This window comes from Brachyistius frenatus, unplaced genomic scaffold, assembly GCF_029030835.1.
Source record: "Brachyistius frenatus isolate BFR_SWC_R1_liver_20210118 unplaced genomic scaffold, ASM2903083v1 Contig_138, whole genome shotgun sequence".
Lineage (NCBI taxonomy): Eukaryota > Metazoa > Chordata > Actinopteri > Embiotocidae > Brachyistius > Brachyistius frenatus.
This window is the reverse complement of record NW_027210737.1, coordinates 447501-465678: the sequence shown is the minus strand read 5'-3', so window position 1 is coordinate 465678 and position 18178 is coordinate 447501. Positions and strand designations below refer to the sequence as shown.

The window sequence follows — 18178 nt, the reverse complement described above, 5'->3', positions numbered from 1 at the left end:
GTTCTCGATTTGGGACATTCTGTATGAGATTTCTGCCACCACCGATATGAGCAAATTGTGTATTTTTGTAAACGGTGTCCCTGTGTATAATCAATTAAATTAAAGTAATTTCAATTCAATGTTTATTTTAGGTGCAAAATAACCATGTAGCATGGTCTCAGTACAAACACAAAAAAACAGCCACATTAAAATATCGATGTCAAGGACAATTTAAAACAGAAAAGTGCAGAGAGAAAGTAAGGGAGAGCATAGCTAGGGGATGATTTTAAGTCCCTTCATCTAATTGTAAGCTTTGTCAAAAAGATATGTTTTAAGCTTGGTCTTGAAGATAGAGAGGGTGTCTGCCTCCCGAAACCAAGCCTTCAGTCTGAAAGTGTAGCTTTCTGTTTGGATGATAGGGCACCAAGAGATCTTTATTGTAGTATGGATTTTGATTGTTAAGGGCTTTGCAGGGCTGGAACAGAACTCTAAACTCTAGTTTTAAATGCCATAGGAAGCCAATGAAGGGAAGCTAAAATGAGGGAAACATGCTCTCTCTGGCCATCTCCTGTCAGCAGCGTTCTGAATTATCTGGAGGCTTTTCAAAGATCCCATGGACGTCCTGTCAACAAGGAGTTACACTAATCTAACCTGGAAGTAACAAGTACATTGAATAAGGTCTCTGAATTGCAGAATTTACATGAAATGTTCCTGATTTTATTAATATTGTGTAGATGAAAGATCATACTGATCATAAATAACTCCAAGGCTATTCACAGTAGTACTGAAGGCCACGGCTATGTCATCAAGTGTAACTATGTGATTGAATAAATAGTTACTGAGACGTTTAGGTCCAAGTACAATAACTTTTTAATTTGTGCAGTTTCTGAGCTATGATCAATTCTAAATCTTGATTGAAGATCCTCAAACAGACTATTTTTGTGTAAATGTTTGTAAGTGTTCTACAACAGCTTTTTCTAGCATTTTCAAAGTAAAAAGCAGGTTGGATATGGGTCTATAATTTGCTAATATGACTGGAACAAGTGTGGACTTTTTAAGTTGGGGTTTACTGCACCCTTTAAGGCACCCCAATGTACCAGGTAATAAAGATAAATTGATCTGGTCAAATATGGCTGTGTTAATTACAGACAAACTATCCTCAAACAGTCTTGTTGGAATGAGCTCTTAAAGACAGGTTGATGGTTTGGATAAATCAATTGTTGAAGTTTCCCCAAAGAGCTTTTGGACAGAATGGATTTAAATGTAGATCAGGTTTTACGGACAGTGTATAGTTGATAAATCATCGGAGACAGCTGTAGGGAAGATTAGAATAATTTCGAATCTTTGTAACTTTAGTTGTAAAGAAGTTCGCTGCTACTGAGAGCTAAAGGAATACAAGGCTCCGAGCTGTGACTCTTTGTCAGCCTGGTTACATTACTGAAAAGAAACCTGGGGTTGTTCTTGTTTTTCTCTATTCATTTTGACTAATATGTGGATCTGGTTTTGCAGATGTCGTGTTTATATGTTTTTAGACCTTCTTCCCAGGCCAGGTAAAATCCCTCTAAATTAGTTAAACGCCATTCCAGCTTTTGCAATGTCTGCTTTAAAGAGCCTATTTGTGAATTGTACCAACGAGACACCCTCCTCCGGCTCATTTCTTCCTTTTTCAGAGTGGCAACATTATCGAATGTACAGTAGCAAAGCTGCTGCACTATCAAAGAGATGATCAGCTTGTATGGGATTGAAGTTAATAATGGAATCACTTCCTTAATTTTGGTTACAGCATTATCAGATAGACATCTACTGAAAAGGAATTATTTTGCAAATGCTGTGTAGTTTATTCATGTAAATTCAAATGTTATTTAAAAATGGTCAGATAAAAGGGGGCGATAATGAAATACTGTTTAATGTCCAGTTTCTGTGCCAGTATAAGATCAAAGGTTGGATTATAACAGTGAGTAGGTTTATTACCATTTAGAGAAAAGCCGATTGAGTCTAATAATAAATTAAATGCAGTGCTGAGGCTGTCATTGTCAACATCAACATGAACGTTAAAGTCACCCACTCTGATCACTTTGTACTGTATGTACTCGGCACTGAATCACATAAAAAGTCAGAGAAACTGAATAACGGCCAGGTGGTCGATGAATTATAACTAAGTTCAGGACTCAGGTTAAGCTTCATTGGAAGATTGCTGTGATGTTCAGATGGAATAGTAATAGGTTTTTATGTACAAGTCCTCTTCTGTGGATTATTAATTTACTTTATTTGCGGGGCTGTAAATAAGGCAGTGATGGAATCGTAATAAAGTCAGAGACAGAAACAGAGCGCTTTGAAAGATGAACAGAGTCCCTGACAGTGATTGGAGTAGGGATGACAGGAGGAGGAGTAAATTGTGCAACTTAGGAATAATTAAAAGGGTCGATTTAAGAGCACACGACAGCCCTGACCTGGACTCGGGGGTTCAGAACTGATAGCCTGAGTATCTGGGGCCTTTTAACTATCAGAATGGCTCCAACATGAGAAACTTCAACATGAACAACTTTCATCAGAACTACTTTTTAACAGAAGTTTAATACCCAAACAAAATAGCCCTATACAATATAAAGAAGTAAAAAAAAAAAAAAAAAAAAAAAAAGAAGCTGTCTTTAGTGGAATTTCTGTAAGTCTGATGTTTGTAGTGAGATATTAGTAATCAATGCTAAACGCAGCAGAGACCTGCATCCAGTGCTTAATATCCCAGTACTCCTAAACAGCGGCCTTTACAACCTGCACAAGCAACATCTGGGACAACAATTTATAAACAAGAACGATTCAGTCAATCAAAAATGACTGTTACTAATAAAAGACAATAATTCAAAAATGATCACATGGGATTGAAACGGTCATCATATCGTGATAAGTCTGCTGACGTGTCAGCATGCTGTTTGGCTTTTGCACTCCTGGATAAAACAAGTGAACTGAAGGCATTAGTGGGGTCAGTAAAAAACCCAACAACAGAAAACAGCTGAGGGATTTACTGATACACAAAATACATTAAAAGCTTGGATCTGTTTGACAAGACAAGATTGACCTGTGACTACAGCAGAAAAATAGCAGGCTTTTCTTTTAATCATTTATGTGGCTGACCGCCCTTCAACAAGCTTGCTCTGACTGGTAAACACACACACACACACACACACACACACACACACACACACACACACACACACACACACACACACACACACACACACCACCACCACCACCACCACCACCACAATTAGACCCAATTATGTCCCAATCAATGAAGGACATTCACATTCACCAATGAAAATCTGATAAGAGCGGTAACAGCCAGGGAGGTCAACCTGAACACAGTCTATTCATCTCCATTACTGAGGAGGAAGGACGGCTCTAACAACAGGGAAAAACACAAGAAGACACAACAACGGTGTCTGCAGGCTTCAGAGACTTTTTAAACCATTAGTAATCAAACATTTTAAAAATGTTAAACTACAAATGAGAAGTGTAAAGACAAAAACATGATGAAATGAGAGTGGACATGCAGTGCAAAGAAAATTCCTATCACACAAAAAAACCTGTTCTGATATAGAATTGATCAAATATTATAAAGACTTGCTTTTGAGATGTATATTTTTGTAATTTTTGGGGGGATGTTGGTGTTTGTATGCCCATCTTTTTGGAACAAATTTAAATATATCAAATATGGTATATATGGGATGGATTCCTTTGATCTCTTATAAAGATGTTAACATTTAACGGATGATTCATCTTCATATATTTGGTGATCCTCTGCATCATCCTCAGGTCAAATTTAATTTATTTAGCACTCCATGAATAAATATCTGCAAAAATACTGACACTCCCATCAATTTCAGCTCCATCTGAAAATGACTGACGCTCACTGTACTTGACACTGCAGCACAGTGCAGGTGGACGGATGCACTGCGATGTACAGAGTAGCTCTCGACTGATTGGTTCCTCTGTTCCATGTGCATTGGCTTTATCTTTAACACTTCAGGAAAATAGTTTCTGCTTTGCTCTTTTGTTTCAGCAGATGTTAAACAGGCTCTTTGATTGTTCAACCGTTTACATGTTTTACTAGGTTAATAACAGCGTCAAGTGCATTAAAGAGGCATGTTCTCAATCATCAAACCTCTGAGTAGAAGTAGTAATGTTGTGCAGAAGGTTTTTTAGTGTACCCTCCGTGTGGTCTGACCCTCGCTGCTTCACCTGAGGACTCGGAGTCCGTCCAGCCTGAGGAGACCCACCAGGCATTTATCTGACACTAATAAGGCCTGTATTTATCTGGACACTGATACGAACCATTGGACAGTCAATGGCTGTGTAAGGTCAAGGGAGTGGAGTGATTAGAGGGGCTATGGAATACATTTACAAAGTCTCAGCGCTGACAACTAGCTGCCTTGTCATCATCCATTATCACTCCTGAGCTGGCCTCATCATTGAGGGACAACGGCAGTTTTATTTATGTGAGACATAACACATGCCCTTCCTGTCTGTGCCTCAGGTGTGATGAGTGCCGACTCTGCTATCACTTCGGGTGTCTGGACCCCCCGCTGAAGAAATCTCCCAAGCAGACAGGATATGGCTGGATCTGCCAGGAGTGTGACACGTCCTCTTCCAAGGTGAGTGTGTACACACTCTCTATGTGCATGTCTAAGGAAGCAGCGGGGTGGGGATGGGGTGGGGTGGGGTGGGGTGAGATGACATCTCTCATCATAAGGGTGCTTTACAAAGAAATGAATGTCTATATATGTATCCATGGTGTTTGTTTGCACCTGCGCACTTATTTGGGCAAAACTTTAATTACCAAAAATAATAAATTGTAAATATGTCTGTGGTGAAATGAAATAGGTCATAAGCAATAGTAATAAAGCTCCTAAAATAGATTGTTAAAGCAATGACCCTGTCTAACGATGCTACTTGCTGGTCTGTGACAAAAAAAATAATTTTGGAAGTTACAGTCGTGGATGAATTTGTTGGTACCCATCCATAGAAAAAAAGTAAAACCCTTAATTTTCTGTGAAATTAAAAGTAATCAGCCTTCATCATTGTTTATTCCATATTTAAGAAAATTCAAACTTTACTTTCCATTTTCGATTCAACACAAATACTTCAACAAATTGAGAAAAATGTAAATTCAATTCAATACTTCGGTCCACTCTTCCAGAACAAACTGCTCCAGCTGTCTCAGGTTTGAAGGCGTCTTTCTCCAGACTGCATGTTTCATCTCTTTAGATGTTTGATAGGATTCAGATCAGGACTCATAGAAGGCCACATCAGAACAGTCCAATGTTTGGTTCTGATCTGCTCTGGCTGCTTTCAGCTGTGTGTTTTGGCTCCAGATCCTGTTGGAGGACCAATGAACTGTGACTGAGACAGAACTTTGTGACACTGGGCAGCACGTTTGGCTGCAGAGTTCCTTGATAGTCTTCAGATTTCATCGATCTGCACAGATTCAAGACTCCCTGTGTCAGATGCAGCAAAGCAGCCTGAAACAGAAGCTAGCCTCCTCCACAGTTGGTATGGTGTTCTGTTCTTGGAGAACGTCACCTTTTCATCTGTGAACACAGAGCTGATGTGACTCACCAAAAAGTTCCAGTTTTGTCTCATACGTCTGTTAATAACGTGATTTGTTTCTTCATGGAAACACCCGTTTCTTAGTCATGAAGTTCTGATTACTACCCTTCTCGATAACACTGGTTGCTTCTCTGTGCAACAAAGTGTTGAAGAATAGTTCATTTTTGAAACCACAGTGATTTTTTTTGCCTGTTGTCTCCACAGAGGGCTGACATTACTTCTCACTTTATGAAAAATAAACATTAAAGTAAATGTATTTGCAGGGCGGTCCAATTGCAGTGGTCAGGGCGCCCGTTTCCTGTCAACCTTCACTGCCATTGTCAAATAAATACATAAAATGCTCATAAAAATAAGGTCGATAAATACCTTAAATAAGGTAGATAAATAATAGTATTGCTTTTTATTGTATTTATTTAAGAGTTGTGTTCAGACATGCAAGACTTCAATGAATAAAACAATGATATGCATTTCTCTTCGGCACTGAGCACATATTTTTTGACTTGCTTAGTCATACAGTATCTCACCATCATTGGTCCTCATATTGTCAGATTCGAAACAATCTCCCCTTCACAAGTATTAAAATATATATCTGCAGAAAGCATTTTATTGTGAGATTAATGTAAAAAAAAGAAAGATCCAAAAGTAGTGGATCTTGTATCTAGTGGGAGTCTTTGCTAAGGTTTACAAATAAGTTCCCACTTTTTGAACTAAACAGTACAAATGGGTCTCCAGATGTTGAATATTGTAAATCCATAGCGGTTGCTAGCTAACACGATGGGAAGTTAAAGTAATGGCTTACATTTAACTTATCATTGCCTCTTATTTACATGAAAATTTAGAATGTTTAAAGTATTATTTTCTCCAGTGAATAGTGCAGCATCAATGTTGCTTTGTGGTAGTTATTTTAATTTGTTATCACAAAAATGAGGAGAATTCCTGCTTCTCTACGTATTGTTGGGACTATTTCGAAGAAGCGGGTGTCCTTTTACGTATTGTAATTCTGTGCAGAGTCATAATTATGAGGTAAAATCCAGGTCAATAACTGTCCATCGTATCTATTATCTGGTCTTAAAAACAGGATTTAATTTTCTTTAAAAAAAAATTTAAAAAAACACACACCAAAATTACATCATCCCAGGACAATTAATTAGATTTTTGTTTTTTCTTTTCCTTTTTGTTCATATTGAATTATATTGCAATAACAAGTTGCGTTTGGTTGCCTTTCTATGTAATTGACAAATGTATCACAGTATCTATGTCAGGAAACTAGTCGCTGGTCCTGCTGGGATTCATTTATGTGCAAAATGGGGGCTGATTGATGCTGGTGCAAAGGAAGTGAGTTCTGAAAGCCACACTGGAAATTCTGAATTAAGGGAACGAAACATTAAATTATGAAGAATAGCCAAAGTTATAGCTGTCTTCAATGTTAAGTGGTTCCCATCAGGAAAATGCATTCGTCTCAAATTTGTTATAAAACATACTCCTCATATCATCTTTGACATGTATCATGTATAAACACCCAAAACAGAAATACAGTATATGTTAATATACTAAGTGATGATTGTATCTGTGATTTTGGGCATAACTGACCTCTAGTTGTCATACCAATGAAGAACACGAAGAAACTCTGAACATGATCATCAGTCTAGGCAGCATGTTCCCATATAAGATGTCAATGTCACTTCTCCTTTATCCACAAAGAAATCACTTGGTTCTGACAATTTTCACGAGAAAAATGAGCCTCTTGATGTGCTTATATCTTAAGCATACATGGTTATATTTTAATCAGCGCATTAAATAAAAGTTGGGACACTGTGTAAAATGCAATTGAAAAAGGAATGTAATGATTTGCAAATTACATAAACTAATCTTTAATTGCAGCTATCAAATGTTGAAATTAAAAAAGTATGTTTTTGTGAAAAATATATGCTCTTTTTAAATATAATGACAGGAACACGTCTCTAAAAAATTGGAACAGGGTCAACAAAAGACTGGAAAAGTTGTGTAAAGATTTTTTTTTTTTTTAAACACCTGGTGGAACATCTCACAACTAATTAGGTTACCTGACAACAGGTCGGTAACATTATTGGGTATAAAAAATATCATTTGAGAGAGGCAGAGTCTGTCAACAGTGAAGATGGGGAGAGGTTCACCACTCTGAAAGACTGTTTGGGAAAATAGTTCAACAATCTAAGAATAATGTTCCTCAATGTAAAACTACAAAGAATTAATGGATTTCATCGTCTACGGTTCATAATATCATTAAAAGATTCAGAGAATCTGGAGAAATCTCTGAACACAAGGAACAAGGCTGGAAATCAATATTGGATGGTGGTGATCTTCGGGCCCTCAGGCAGCACTGCATTAAAAACACACTATTCTGGAGTGGAAATCCAGTTTCCACCCGTTCTGTTTAGGTGGTGCAGTGGTTAGCATTGTCGCCTCACAGCAAAAAGGTTCCGGGTTCGAATCCTGTCCTGGGCCTTTCTGTGCAGAGTTTGCATGTTCTCCCTGTGCTTGCGTGGGCTCTCTCCGGGTTCTCAGGCTTCCTCCCATCACCCAAAAAACATGCACCTCAGGTTGGTTGGCGCCGCAGTCGTGGCAGCCTGTTGCAGCAGCTCCCCCTCGGCATGCTGCTTTAGCGAAATAATTTCCCCTCGGGGATTAATAGAGTACAATAAAAAATAAAAAAAATCACTGCATGGGCTCAGGAACACTTGTGAAAACCATCGTCTGTGAACACAGTTCATCGCTGCGTCCACAAATGAAGGTTAAAACTCTCCAAAGAAGAAACCAGATAGAAACATGATCAGAAACACCGCCGCCTTCTCTGGACCGAGATCACTGAAGATGGACTGAGGTGAAGTGGAGAACTGTCCTGAGGTCTGATGGATCACAATCTGAGATTCTGTTTGGAAATCATGGACGCTGCATCCTCCAGGTTAAAGAGGAGAGGGACCATCCTGCTTGTTATCAGCGCTCAGTTCAAAAGCCAGCATCTGTGACAGTATAGGGACGCAGTAGTGCACATGAGCTTGTACGTCTGTGAAGGAACCATTCAGGGAAGGTCTTGTTTATTTCAGCAGAACAACGTCCAACCACATTCTGCACGTATTCCAACAGCATGTCTCCGTAGTAGAAGAGTCCGCTGATAAACTGGCTTCCTGCAGTCCAGACCTGTCACCCATTGAACACGACATGAAAAAAGACTGTACTGTTGAGCAGCTGAAATCCTATATCAGGCAAGAATGGGACAACATTTCACTTTCAAAACTCCAGCAACTGGTCTCTGCAATTCCCAAATGTTTACAGAGTGTTAAAAATAGAAAAAGTGATGCAACACAGTGGTAAAAATGCCCCTGTCCCAACTTTTTTGTGTTGCTGGGACCAAATTCAAAAAGAGCATATATTTTTAATAAAACAATAACATGTCTTCATTTCAACATCTTATATTTTGTCATTAGTCTATTTGCAATAATATGAGTTTACAGGATTTGCAAATCATTGCATTCTGTTTATATGTACATTTTACACAGCATCCCTACTTTTTTGGAAACGGGGTTGTATGTACAATCTCGTTATTATGCCAGCAGGTAATTCTGGTTCAACTCAGTAGTCTTTGCAACATCAGGTTTTATTTAAAATCCCAGACATTAAATAATTAACTCCCTGACAGTGTCTTGTAACCTACATCCCTGGTGGAGCGCGTCATGTTGTCAGTCTATGACAAACAATAACTGATTTTACAAAGTTCCATGTGCAGAATTGATGTTTTTAAAAAGGCGTAAGAGGCGTAGATTAGTACTTGGTAAACAATATTGTTTACTGAGTAAAAGTCAGATGCTCGGCTGACCCGTCACACTGCCTCCACTAGTGCTTCTGAGAATTGAACAGACCCTATTAGAGAAAACTTCAACTTTGTTGTTTTAATTATTTTAAAAATCAACCAATGCTAATGGGCATGCTAATGGTTTTATGCAATATTCAGTTCAAATCACTAAGAAACCTTGAACACTGTATTTTATCCTTTAGTCATTTACTCACCGGTACAGACAGTAAAGACAAACCGGTCTCTGTGGCTCTCTCATCCCAGCTCTCCGTGTCATCTCCCCTGTTCTGCCGCCTCTTACACACTGTCGTACTTCATTCCCTCTGGAGGATCTGGTCCCTGTGAAATTGCTCTCATCCTCCTCCCCCTCCCTCCCACTTGTTTACATCAAATGGTGGAACCTCCAGGCTTCAGGTCTCTGTGCCCCAGAGCAGGGCAGCATTTCACTGGAGACAGGAGAATAACATTTACTGTGTTGATGTGATAAATTAATGTAAATGTTTTATTTTCCCCACATCCCTCAGCAAGCAAAGAACACTAATGTTCAATAATTGTTCAAAGTGTTATGGCAATTTGTCTATTTCTACTTTGGAAAGTAGCTAGTGCATTTGCGTAAGGAGAGAATGGTTTCCGATTGTGAAGGATTTTTACTATTTGCTGTGAGTTCACGCGGCACATTGGAGAGGCATGTTTAAGCAACAAATGGATGAAAGAAGCCAACACGTGTTTGCCATTTCCAATACTGCAGGGTCTACATTTTGAGAGGCAGTTAAAAATGTGACATTTTTGAGAAAGCATGGTGTACAGACCTTTTAAGACGCAAGGTGCACAGAGTGTCTCAGTAATAGCAAGTGTGGGGAGATAATTGACTCCACTAAGGGCATCTAAAAAGCACTCTGAGATGAGAGCTGTATTTAAGGAAAGTTTTATTATCTGCTTTTAAATGCCAAGCCATGCACAGTTGTTGCCTGTGGGGGGAGAATGTTTCTTAAATGCCAGCATTAAGTGCAGAATATTACCTGATCGGTGCATTTGAGATTCAGCTGCTGGCAGAGATAGGGGGTGGTCAACCCCTCCGCTGACAGCCTCCTACAAAAAATGGTACAGGAAGTGATTTGTCAGAGCTCCCTGCAGCCACGGCTCTTATCTGAGAGAAAGATGTGTTCATCTGAAGGAAGAGGGAAGCAGGAAGCGACACAGAGTATCTTAAAGAACCGTAGTTTTGGTTAAAGTCTTGTTTGAAAGCCAGCCTTTTTATGTATTTATCAAAAAGTACGCCTGAAATAAGAATAAAAAGAGCAGCATACTTTTCTATTTGTAGAGGTAGAGTCTCAAACGTTTAGATTTCACTCATATGAAGTGTCATTCATTCACTTCTGAAGTGGTAATATCTTCCTTTGTTAAGATGTAGTGTCAAAGACTGGGTGTTAAGATGGCTGTCATAGAGGTCAGATGCTATGACTTATATACAGTAAATTGAGATAACAGATTTCTACTAAGCAATGTTACAAAAAAATACTCAACCACGATATATATAATTTTCGATTTTATTTTTTTTTTTCATCAAAATCAACAGAAATGTCTGTTGTTGGCTCATTCAGCATTTAAAATACATTCATAGTTCACAATCCCATTGATGCAACTGTCATGTTAAAATCTAATGAGACCAAAAATGAATCCGTTACAATTTTGATAATCAATAGAATTCTTTAGATAATTTCTTTCAAGCAAAAATACCACATTTGATCTTCTCAAATGTTTTTCTTCTTGGTAACATCGCTGTAACATCATTCTTTATTAATTTGAATGGACTGATATTTGGATTAAAAAAGACACTGGATGATGTCACCTTTGGCTTTCAAATATTGTCTTTTATTTTTTTCATTTTTAGATGAATCACCATTTAATCATCTGCAAACTAAACAGTTATGGAAAATACTCATAATTATACAACAAGTAGTTCTGACCCAGCGATCTGATTGGTCAACTGTACATTTGTAATGTGCTCAAATCAGCATATCATCACACCCTGCTCATCACAAGAAATATCACCGCGCCTTCTCAATGGGAATATATAATTTCGTATGCAATTATGTTGTTTTTACTTGTTATAGGTCTATTAATCATGACCCATTTGGCAAAATCGGGTCTCTTTTGATCCTTTTTTGTTGCTCCGAGCACCCTTACGTAACACCACAGATAGTCGAATCCTAGCTGAGCAGTTTAGTGTTTCTATGTGCTGTATTTATTCAATTTGAGAAGCCATTTCTAGAAAGCAATAAAATGGAATGGATCTAATTTCTGTTGCTTGGTCGTTGCTAAGGGTTGGACTACTTCCTGGAGTGGTAAACATTGCATACATTACATTCACTTCCACTGAAGTGACTTGATTGTTTTCCAGAATGTTAGTCATACCCCATGTATTGCCATGGAAACGGAGCTCACGCAAACAAAACATTTTATATTTTGAGAGCTAGATGAGATAGATGGTAGCTTGTTGTATAATCGCAATATTTCATAAGATGGTGCATTTACGGTCCTCGGCGCAAACGCCTCGGTCCTGACCGCCTCACTGTCGTGCCAATAATCACGTTAAAGCATGCCCTCGAGTGTAATATTGCTTAATTTTCAGCCCTAATGACAATAAACAGTCCGGCATAGTGATTTGCAACATTATCCACAACAACCTCATCCAGCCAGTGAGTTTACAGGAAGGGCTGTCAAAAGTATCAGACTGCACCACAGCTACGGGTGAACGCTTTGGTTCGTCTCTTCTTGAAGGTTTTCATGGTGTTTTCCTACAGGACTTTCACACCTGCGCACACTCTACAAATCACAGCACAAAGTGAGACTGATTGTTGGTGACTTCAGTTTCATCATTTTTAAATGGTCTAAAATACCTTAAGAAATACACTATAAAGATGACTGTTGGTTAAAAAGTGGCGGTGACTGCTGAAAATAATATGTGCCATTTTTCTTGTAGCGTTGAGTATCAAAAACTGCCCGGTATTAAATCTTTGGACTTTAATTTCCCCTCGGGGATTAATAAAGTATATACCTACCTACCTACCTACCTACCTAAATGCTTGTTTCGATTCTTCATCTGCTGATTCTTCATCATTTGATTTATTTGCTAATTTGACACTTTGGTAGAGTTCTTGTATTGTTGCTTGTGCATGCCAAGAGCTGCTTCTGTAGCAGGAAAAATACAGTTTATACAAGTCACTCAAATGGAGGTGTTGAAAACTGTTGTTTTAGTATCAGTAATGAATTAAGCTGTTGTATTAGTATCAAAATTATACCCAGATCTAGTGTTGATATTCTACCTAAACAAAGTGCCAATTGTGAAATGATCCTTCATTATTTTGTCTTAACATTGATGGAAGAAATATGATTCTAAAAAAAACCAAAAAGTGATAGAGTTTAGTAGGTTTTATTCCTGTAATTCAATTCCTATTTGGTGTTCATGTAGTCTAATGTTATGTTCCAGATGTTGTACTAACTCTCACTATTGTCAGTACATAAGTGCATTCACAGTGTCAAGTACAGAAACATGCAATGCGCTACAAATACCAGGATGATGCACCAAAACTGTCCAAAAAAGAAGTGTGAAACTCTGGATGCTTTCCACCCTAAACGGTCGCCATGTTGGCTTCGTAATGGAAGAGGCGGGGGCCACCGGCGGAAAGAATTTTCAAATTAAGGTGCCTGAAGAAGCTGCAGCTGTTCCTGAACACCAAACTAAAGTGTTTCTCTTTCACTGCTGCTGCTGGACAGAAGCCATCAGTGTGTTAGTTGAGTGTGTTAAACTGAGGGAATGAAAACTTGATTTCTGGGTAAAATAATGAAAGCTGCAGATATTTTGCCAGTTGATGTGTTTACATTCTGAGATTATTTCTAATCAGTGTACAGCCCCATTTCCACAAAAGTCAGACACTGTGTAAAATGTAAATAAAAACCGAATGCAACAATTTGCAAATCACATAACCCCATATATACTGAGAAATAGACCAAAGACAACATATCACATGTTAAACCTGAAGATGTTAATTATTTTATGAAAAGTATATGCTTATTTTGAATTTGATGCCAGCAACACATCTCAAAAAAGTTGGGACAGGGTCATGTTTACCGCTGTGTTGCATCACCTCGTCTGTTAACAACATTCCACAAACGTTTGGGAACTGTGGAGACCAGTTTCTGGAGTTTTGAAAGTGAAATGTGGTCCCATTATTGCCTGGTATAGTATTCCAGCTGCTCAACAGTTCAGGGTCTCCTTTGTTGTGTTTTTCATGTCATGATGCTCAAGATGTTTTCAATGATTGACAGGTCTGGACTGCAGGAGGTCAGTTTATCAGCGGACTCTTCTACTACAGAGCCATGCTGTTGGAATACGTGCAGAATGTGGTTGGACGTTGTTCTGCTGAAATAAACAAGACCTTCCCTGAAAGAGACGTTGTCTGGATGGCAGCATATGTTGCTCCAAAACCTGAATATATCATTCAGCATTAATGCTTCCTTCCAGATGTTCAAGCCCATGTCATGTTCACTAATGCATCCCTGCACTGTCACGGATGCTGGCTTTTGAACTGAGCACTGATTACAACTTGGATGGTCCCTCTCCTCTGTAGCCCAGACAATGAGCGCCCATGATTTCCAAAAAGTGTTCCTGAGCCCAGACAGTGATTTCCACAACAGAATTGTGTCTGCCTTGCAATATTGGCCTTGTCGCTTGTGCACAGAGATTTCTCCAGATTCTCTGAATCTTTTAATGATATTATGAACCGTAGACGATGAAATCCCCAAATTCTTTGCAATTTTACGTTGAGGAACATTATTGTTACATTTTTGCACTATTTTCCCACACAGTCTTTCACAGAGTGGTGAACCTCTCCCCATCTTCACTGCTGAGCGATTTTGCCTCACTGAAATGCTGTTTTCATACCCAATAATGTTACCGATCTGTTGCCAATTAACGTAATTAGTTGCGAGATGTTACCCCCGGTTTTATTTTAGCTTTACACAATTTTTCCAGTCTTTTGTTGACCCTGTCCCAACTTTTTTTAGACCTGTTGCTGGCATCAAATTCAAATTAAGCACATCTTTTTTATAAAATATTAAAATTTCTTCATTTCAACATTTGATATGTTGTCTTTGGTCTATTTTCAATTAGATATTGCTTTATATGATTTGCAAATCATCGCTTTGCAATCAGATTTCGATTTTACACAGCGTCCCAACTTTTTGGGAAACGGGGTTATAAAACAACAGTGTGCGATTTCAAACAGCACTACCTGGTCAAAATTACTTTGCTACGCAAGTAAGAGTCCTGATATGTGCGAGCACTATTTGTTAGTGTCGTGAGGAAAGTACGTCATTTGGAACACAGCGTAACACTCTTGAACATTTTCGGAGTATTTAGATGACGTCACCATACCCAATCCCATTTAAGGTCTCATTGGATCCATTTTTTCTCCGGCTAGAACAAACACCAAATCTGTTTGAATCATTAAATAAATCAAAGACTCTGCAGGTGAGTTTGAAACCGAGCTGTTAATCCGCATCTCCAACGTCTCACATTGAGGGTAAACTGTCTCATCTTATACTTTCTTGTGCTGAGGTGGAGGTTATTAGATGTCGACAATATTTTCAATTTATTTGTGAGCACTTGTTTTACAAGTAACAACAATAATGTTCCCACTATAGTATCTGTCAAAGAAAACAAACCCACGTCTTTTTGTGTTTCTCTTATTGTCTCCTATTAAAGGTCACAGGAAATGGCTTTGTGTCTCCTGATTAATAACAAAATATCTTTTTGATGATGACTTGCTTGTATTGTTGAGGTATTTGTAGAGCAGTTGTAATTACAGACGACCTGCTGGTTTACAGTGTTTGAGGAAAATGTGAAGCTGAACGTTGATGCCATTGCGCGCATATTCCTGTTGTGCAAAGGGCAATAAGCGGTTTTATTGGACACCCTTGAGTTCATTATAGACACTGTGTTTCTCTCAGCCTGCTTGGCTTAGATAAACCTCACTCTGGCCAAGGCCACGTCTCTCCTCCTGTCGCCCCAGGCCCTCACCAAATTGATTCCAGTAATAAAGTGACAGTCTTGCCGTAATATACGGATGGCTTTTAATTCAGGCCTGTTACTGTGCCAGGGGTGCTTGTTTAAGGCTTTATTTACACCCTTGCAGTGCTGCTTGATATGCTGGGCTCCATGGTGAATCAAACCACAAAAATTGGATAAAAGGTTTGAAATGCCAAAAGCTCTTAAAGTTGCTCAGACAGTGTTTAAAGTACTCAGCTGTGAACTTGTGTGGGATGCACTACTTTAGCTGCTCTCAGACTTGTTGTCATCAAAAGGATTGCAACTGTTGAAATTACTGCCTGTAAAAGTTTCATTTTCTTCACTTCCTCCGCAGCCATAAGCCAACTCCTACTCGGCAAACAATTTGTATTTGAAGTTGTGTTCAGGCCTCGGAGTGTTCAGCTCTTTTTACGTCTGTATAGCAGCTACGTGTTTAAGGCCGGTGTTTGCCTGTTTGGACTGCAGGGTGTTTATGAGCTCAATGTACCTTAAGTGTTTGTAATTTCTGATGGGTTGTAGCAGCTAATGTGAGTTTTTCAATTCAGAGGAAGATTACCTTTACAAGCTGCGCCATCAATCAGAAGCTTCATGCTTGACCTGTGAAAGACTGTAATTAAGTTAGCCTAATTAACTTAATGAAGTGTCACACTCCGCCGGTTTTAGTATATAGAGGAAATTGAAAGAAAAATAGGCATCATTACTCATCAGCTGGTCTGGTATTTAGAGAGCGGCACAAGAAAGGACTTTTCTGCTAACTCCTCATTCGATGGGTGTCTATCTTTGGGGAAAATCTAACCTTTAGCCTGTTTCTATTTATTCAGTGAGGCGTTTTTTTATTAGCAGTGTGGTTGGTATAATCAGTATCACTGGTGCATTTATAAAATGAAGCAAAATCCCAGAGTGTGATTGAAATATGTTGCCCTCTACATTTTCCTAGCTGTATTCAAGTTTAATGTTAATGTGGTGAGCAGAGTGCGATCAATAAGCCCGACAGTTGAGGCTTTTGCTCGAGCGTATGAGGTGCTCGGAGTGTGATAACCTCATCGATGATGGTCGTGTGGTAGACGTGGCCAAAGTTTAGCCACAGTTTAATGTGATTTAAAGGCGAGCAGGGGCAGCTAAACTTGCCTGCAGGGAGCACCGTAGCATGGTCAAGGGTGACTAGGCGGGACGCTGAAGACGAAGGGAAAATCAATGGCTGGGAGTCACCTCAATCACTTTAACTAGGCGCTACAGACGTCCATGCCCCTCTCAGGGGCCAATTTGTGGAGTAAACAGGAGTGTGTGATTGCTGTCGGAGTCCCTGGTGGCCCCGCAGCCCATTCCTCCGGACCTGGCTCCATTCTAATAACCTTCTTAACGCAGTGAGTACATGAGGCCACTTTTCCGACCCGTTAGTATTTTACAGCCATGAACAGTATCACAGACGGTGAGAAACAGCACCGCCAGCCTTCGTTAAGATAACACTCCCAGCAGTCCCTGCTTCTGCTGTGTGGGCACAAAGCATTCTGGGTAGACAAACAACACTTTCCTTCTATGAATATACATAATGAACTTTAGTTTAACATTTCTTTCTCTAAACTCACCACAGTTGAATATTGCCATACTTTAGATAGATTTTTGGCCTTTATTGTGTTTGGCAAGTTACATGTTCACACAGGTTATTGTCTTGTTTTCACAATTTCATTTTAATTGCTAATTATAAATTCAGTAATTTAAGAAAATAATCAGCAGTTTCACTAATAATGAAAATACTATTTAGTCACGATTTACAACAGAATTGGACCCAATACTGCCATCTTAGATGATCATGATTTAACCTGAGCTGAAGAATTTCAGGATTCATCCAGTTTCAAAACCATAAAGTTGGGTCCAACTCCTACTAAAAAAATAATAATAAAAGAAAAAAAAAAAAAGACACATAGATACTAAAAGCATAAAGCAAAAAGGCTGACTGTCAGTCTCAAACCCAGGCAGTTCTCAGTGTTTCTGTATTCTTAATACAGTTTTAATGTTTTCTCGTTTTCTATTTTTGACTCAATCATTGAGTCACAACAACAAAATAGGTGTTTGTTCTTTGTGTTAGATCTATAAATTAATCATGAATAAATATATTTGCAGAACAAATGATACTTAGGTTTGATGATTCATAATGCACCTTTACGATTCTGTGAAAGGTGTGGGGACCGACCACACACGGCTCCATGTGATCAAAACACTGCAGTATTTTGCCTCTATGATGAAGTTGAGGGTGTACAATTATGTCATGAGTTTAATGGCCTTTTCATTTGCATTTATTTACTTGTATAGAAAAAGAATAGAAGAGGTTCCGTGCAGACCTCAGGTTGCCATGTAAAGCACAATTAGCCTGAAGTCTCTACTTTTTTATTTTCTGACGTGTGTTCAGCCTTCAGAAATAAAGCAGTTACAGTTTTCCTGCAGCTGCCGAGCACTCAGATGCGTACATGATTCTCAATACTCCAAATTAAAAACCGAGAGAAAGCAGCTCCTCTCCTCCCGACTGTACATCCTCCTCAGCAGCTGTAGTTATCTGAGCAGGCGATAAAAAGAAAAACCTGCTTGTGCATTTTACCTCTGATTAAATTAGGCATCGCCTGGTAAGTTCATCTCAGTATCAGTCATGCCTCACTAAAATGGAAATTCATTTCTTGGGA

The 18178-nt window shown here is 38.9% G+C and overlaps 1 protein-coding gene across 3 annotated transcripts in view; it reads left to right on the top strand.

The window, feature by feature from the left end:
* Nucleotides 1–18178, top strand: part of phf14 (PHD finger protein 14) — a 105966-nt gene that overhangs the window by 74755 nt on the left and 13033 nt on the right. For 2 of the 3 annotated variants that reach the window (XM_069715103.1, XM_069715102.1), the window contains exons 17-18: nucleotides 4511–4628; nucleotides 13742–14529. In XM_069715103.1, the coding sequence (XP_069571204.1) occupies nucleotides 4511–4628; nucleotides 13742–13924 (301 nt within the window). In that variant the 3' untranslated portion in view covers nucleotides 13925–14529. Of the gene's footprint in view, nucleotides 1–4510; nucleotides 4629–13741; nucleotides 14530–18178 lie in introns of those variants that run through there. The other variant, XM_069715104.1, reaches the window with a different exon arrangement.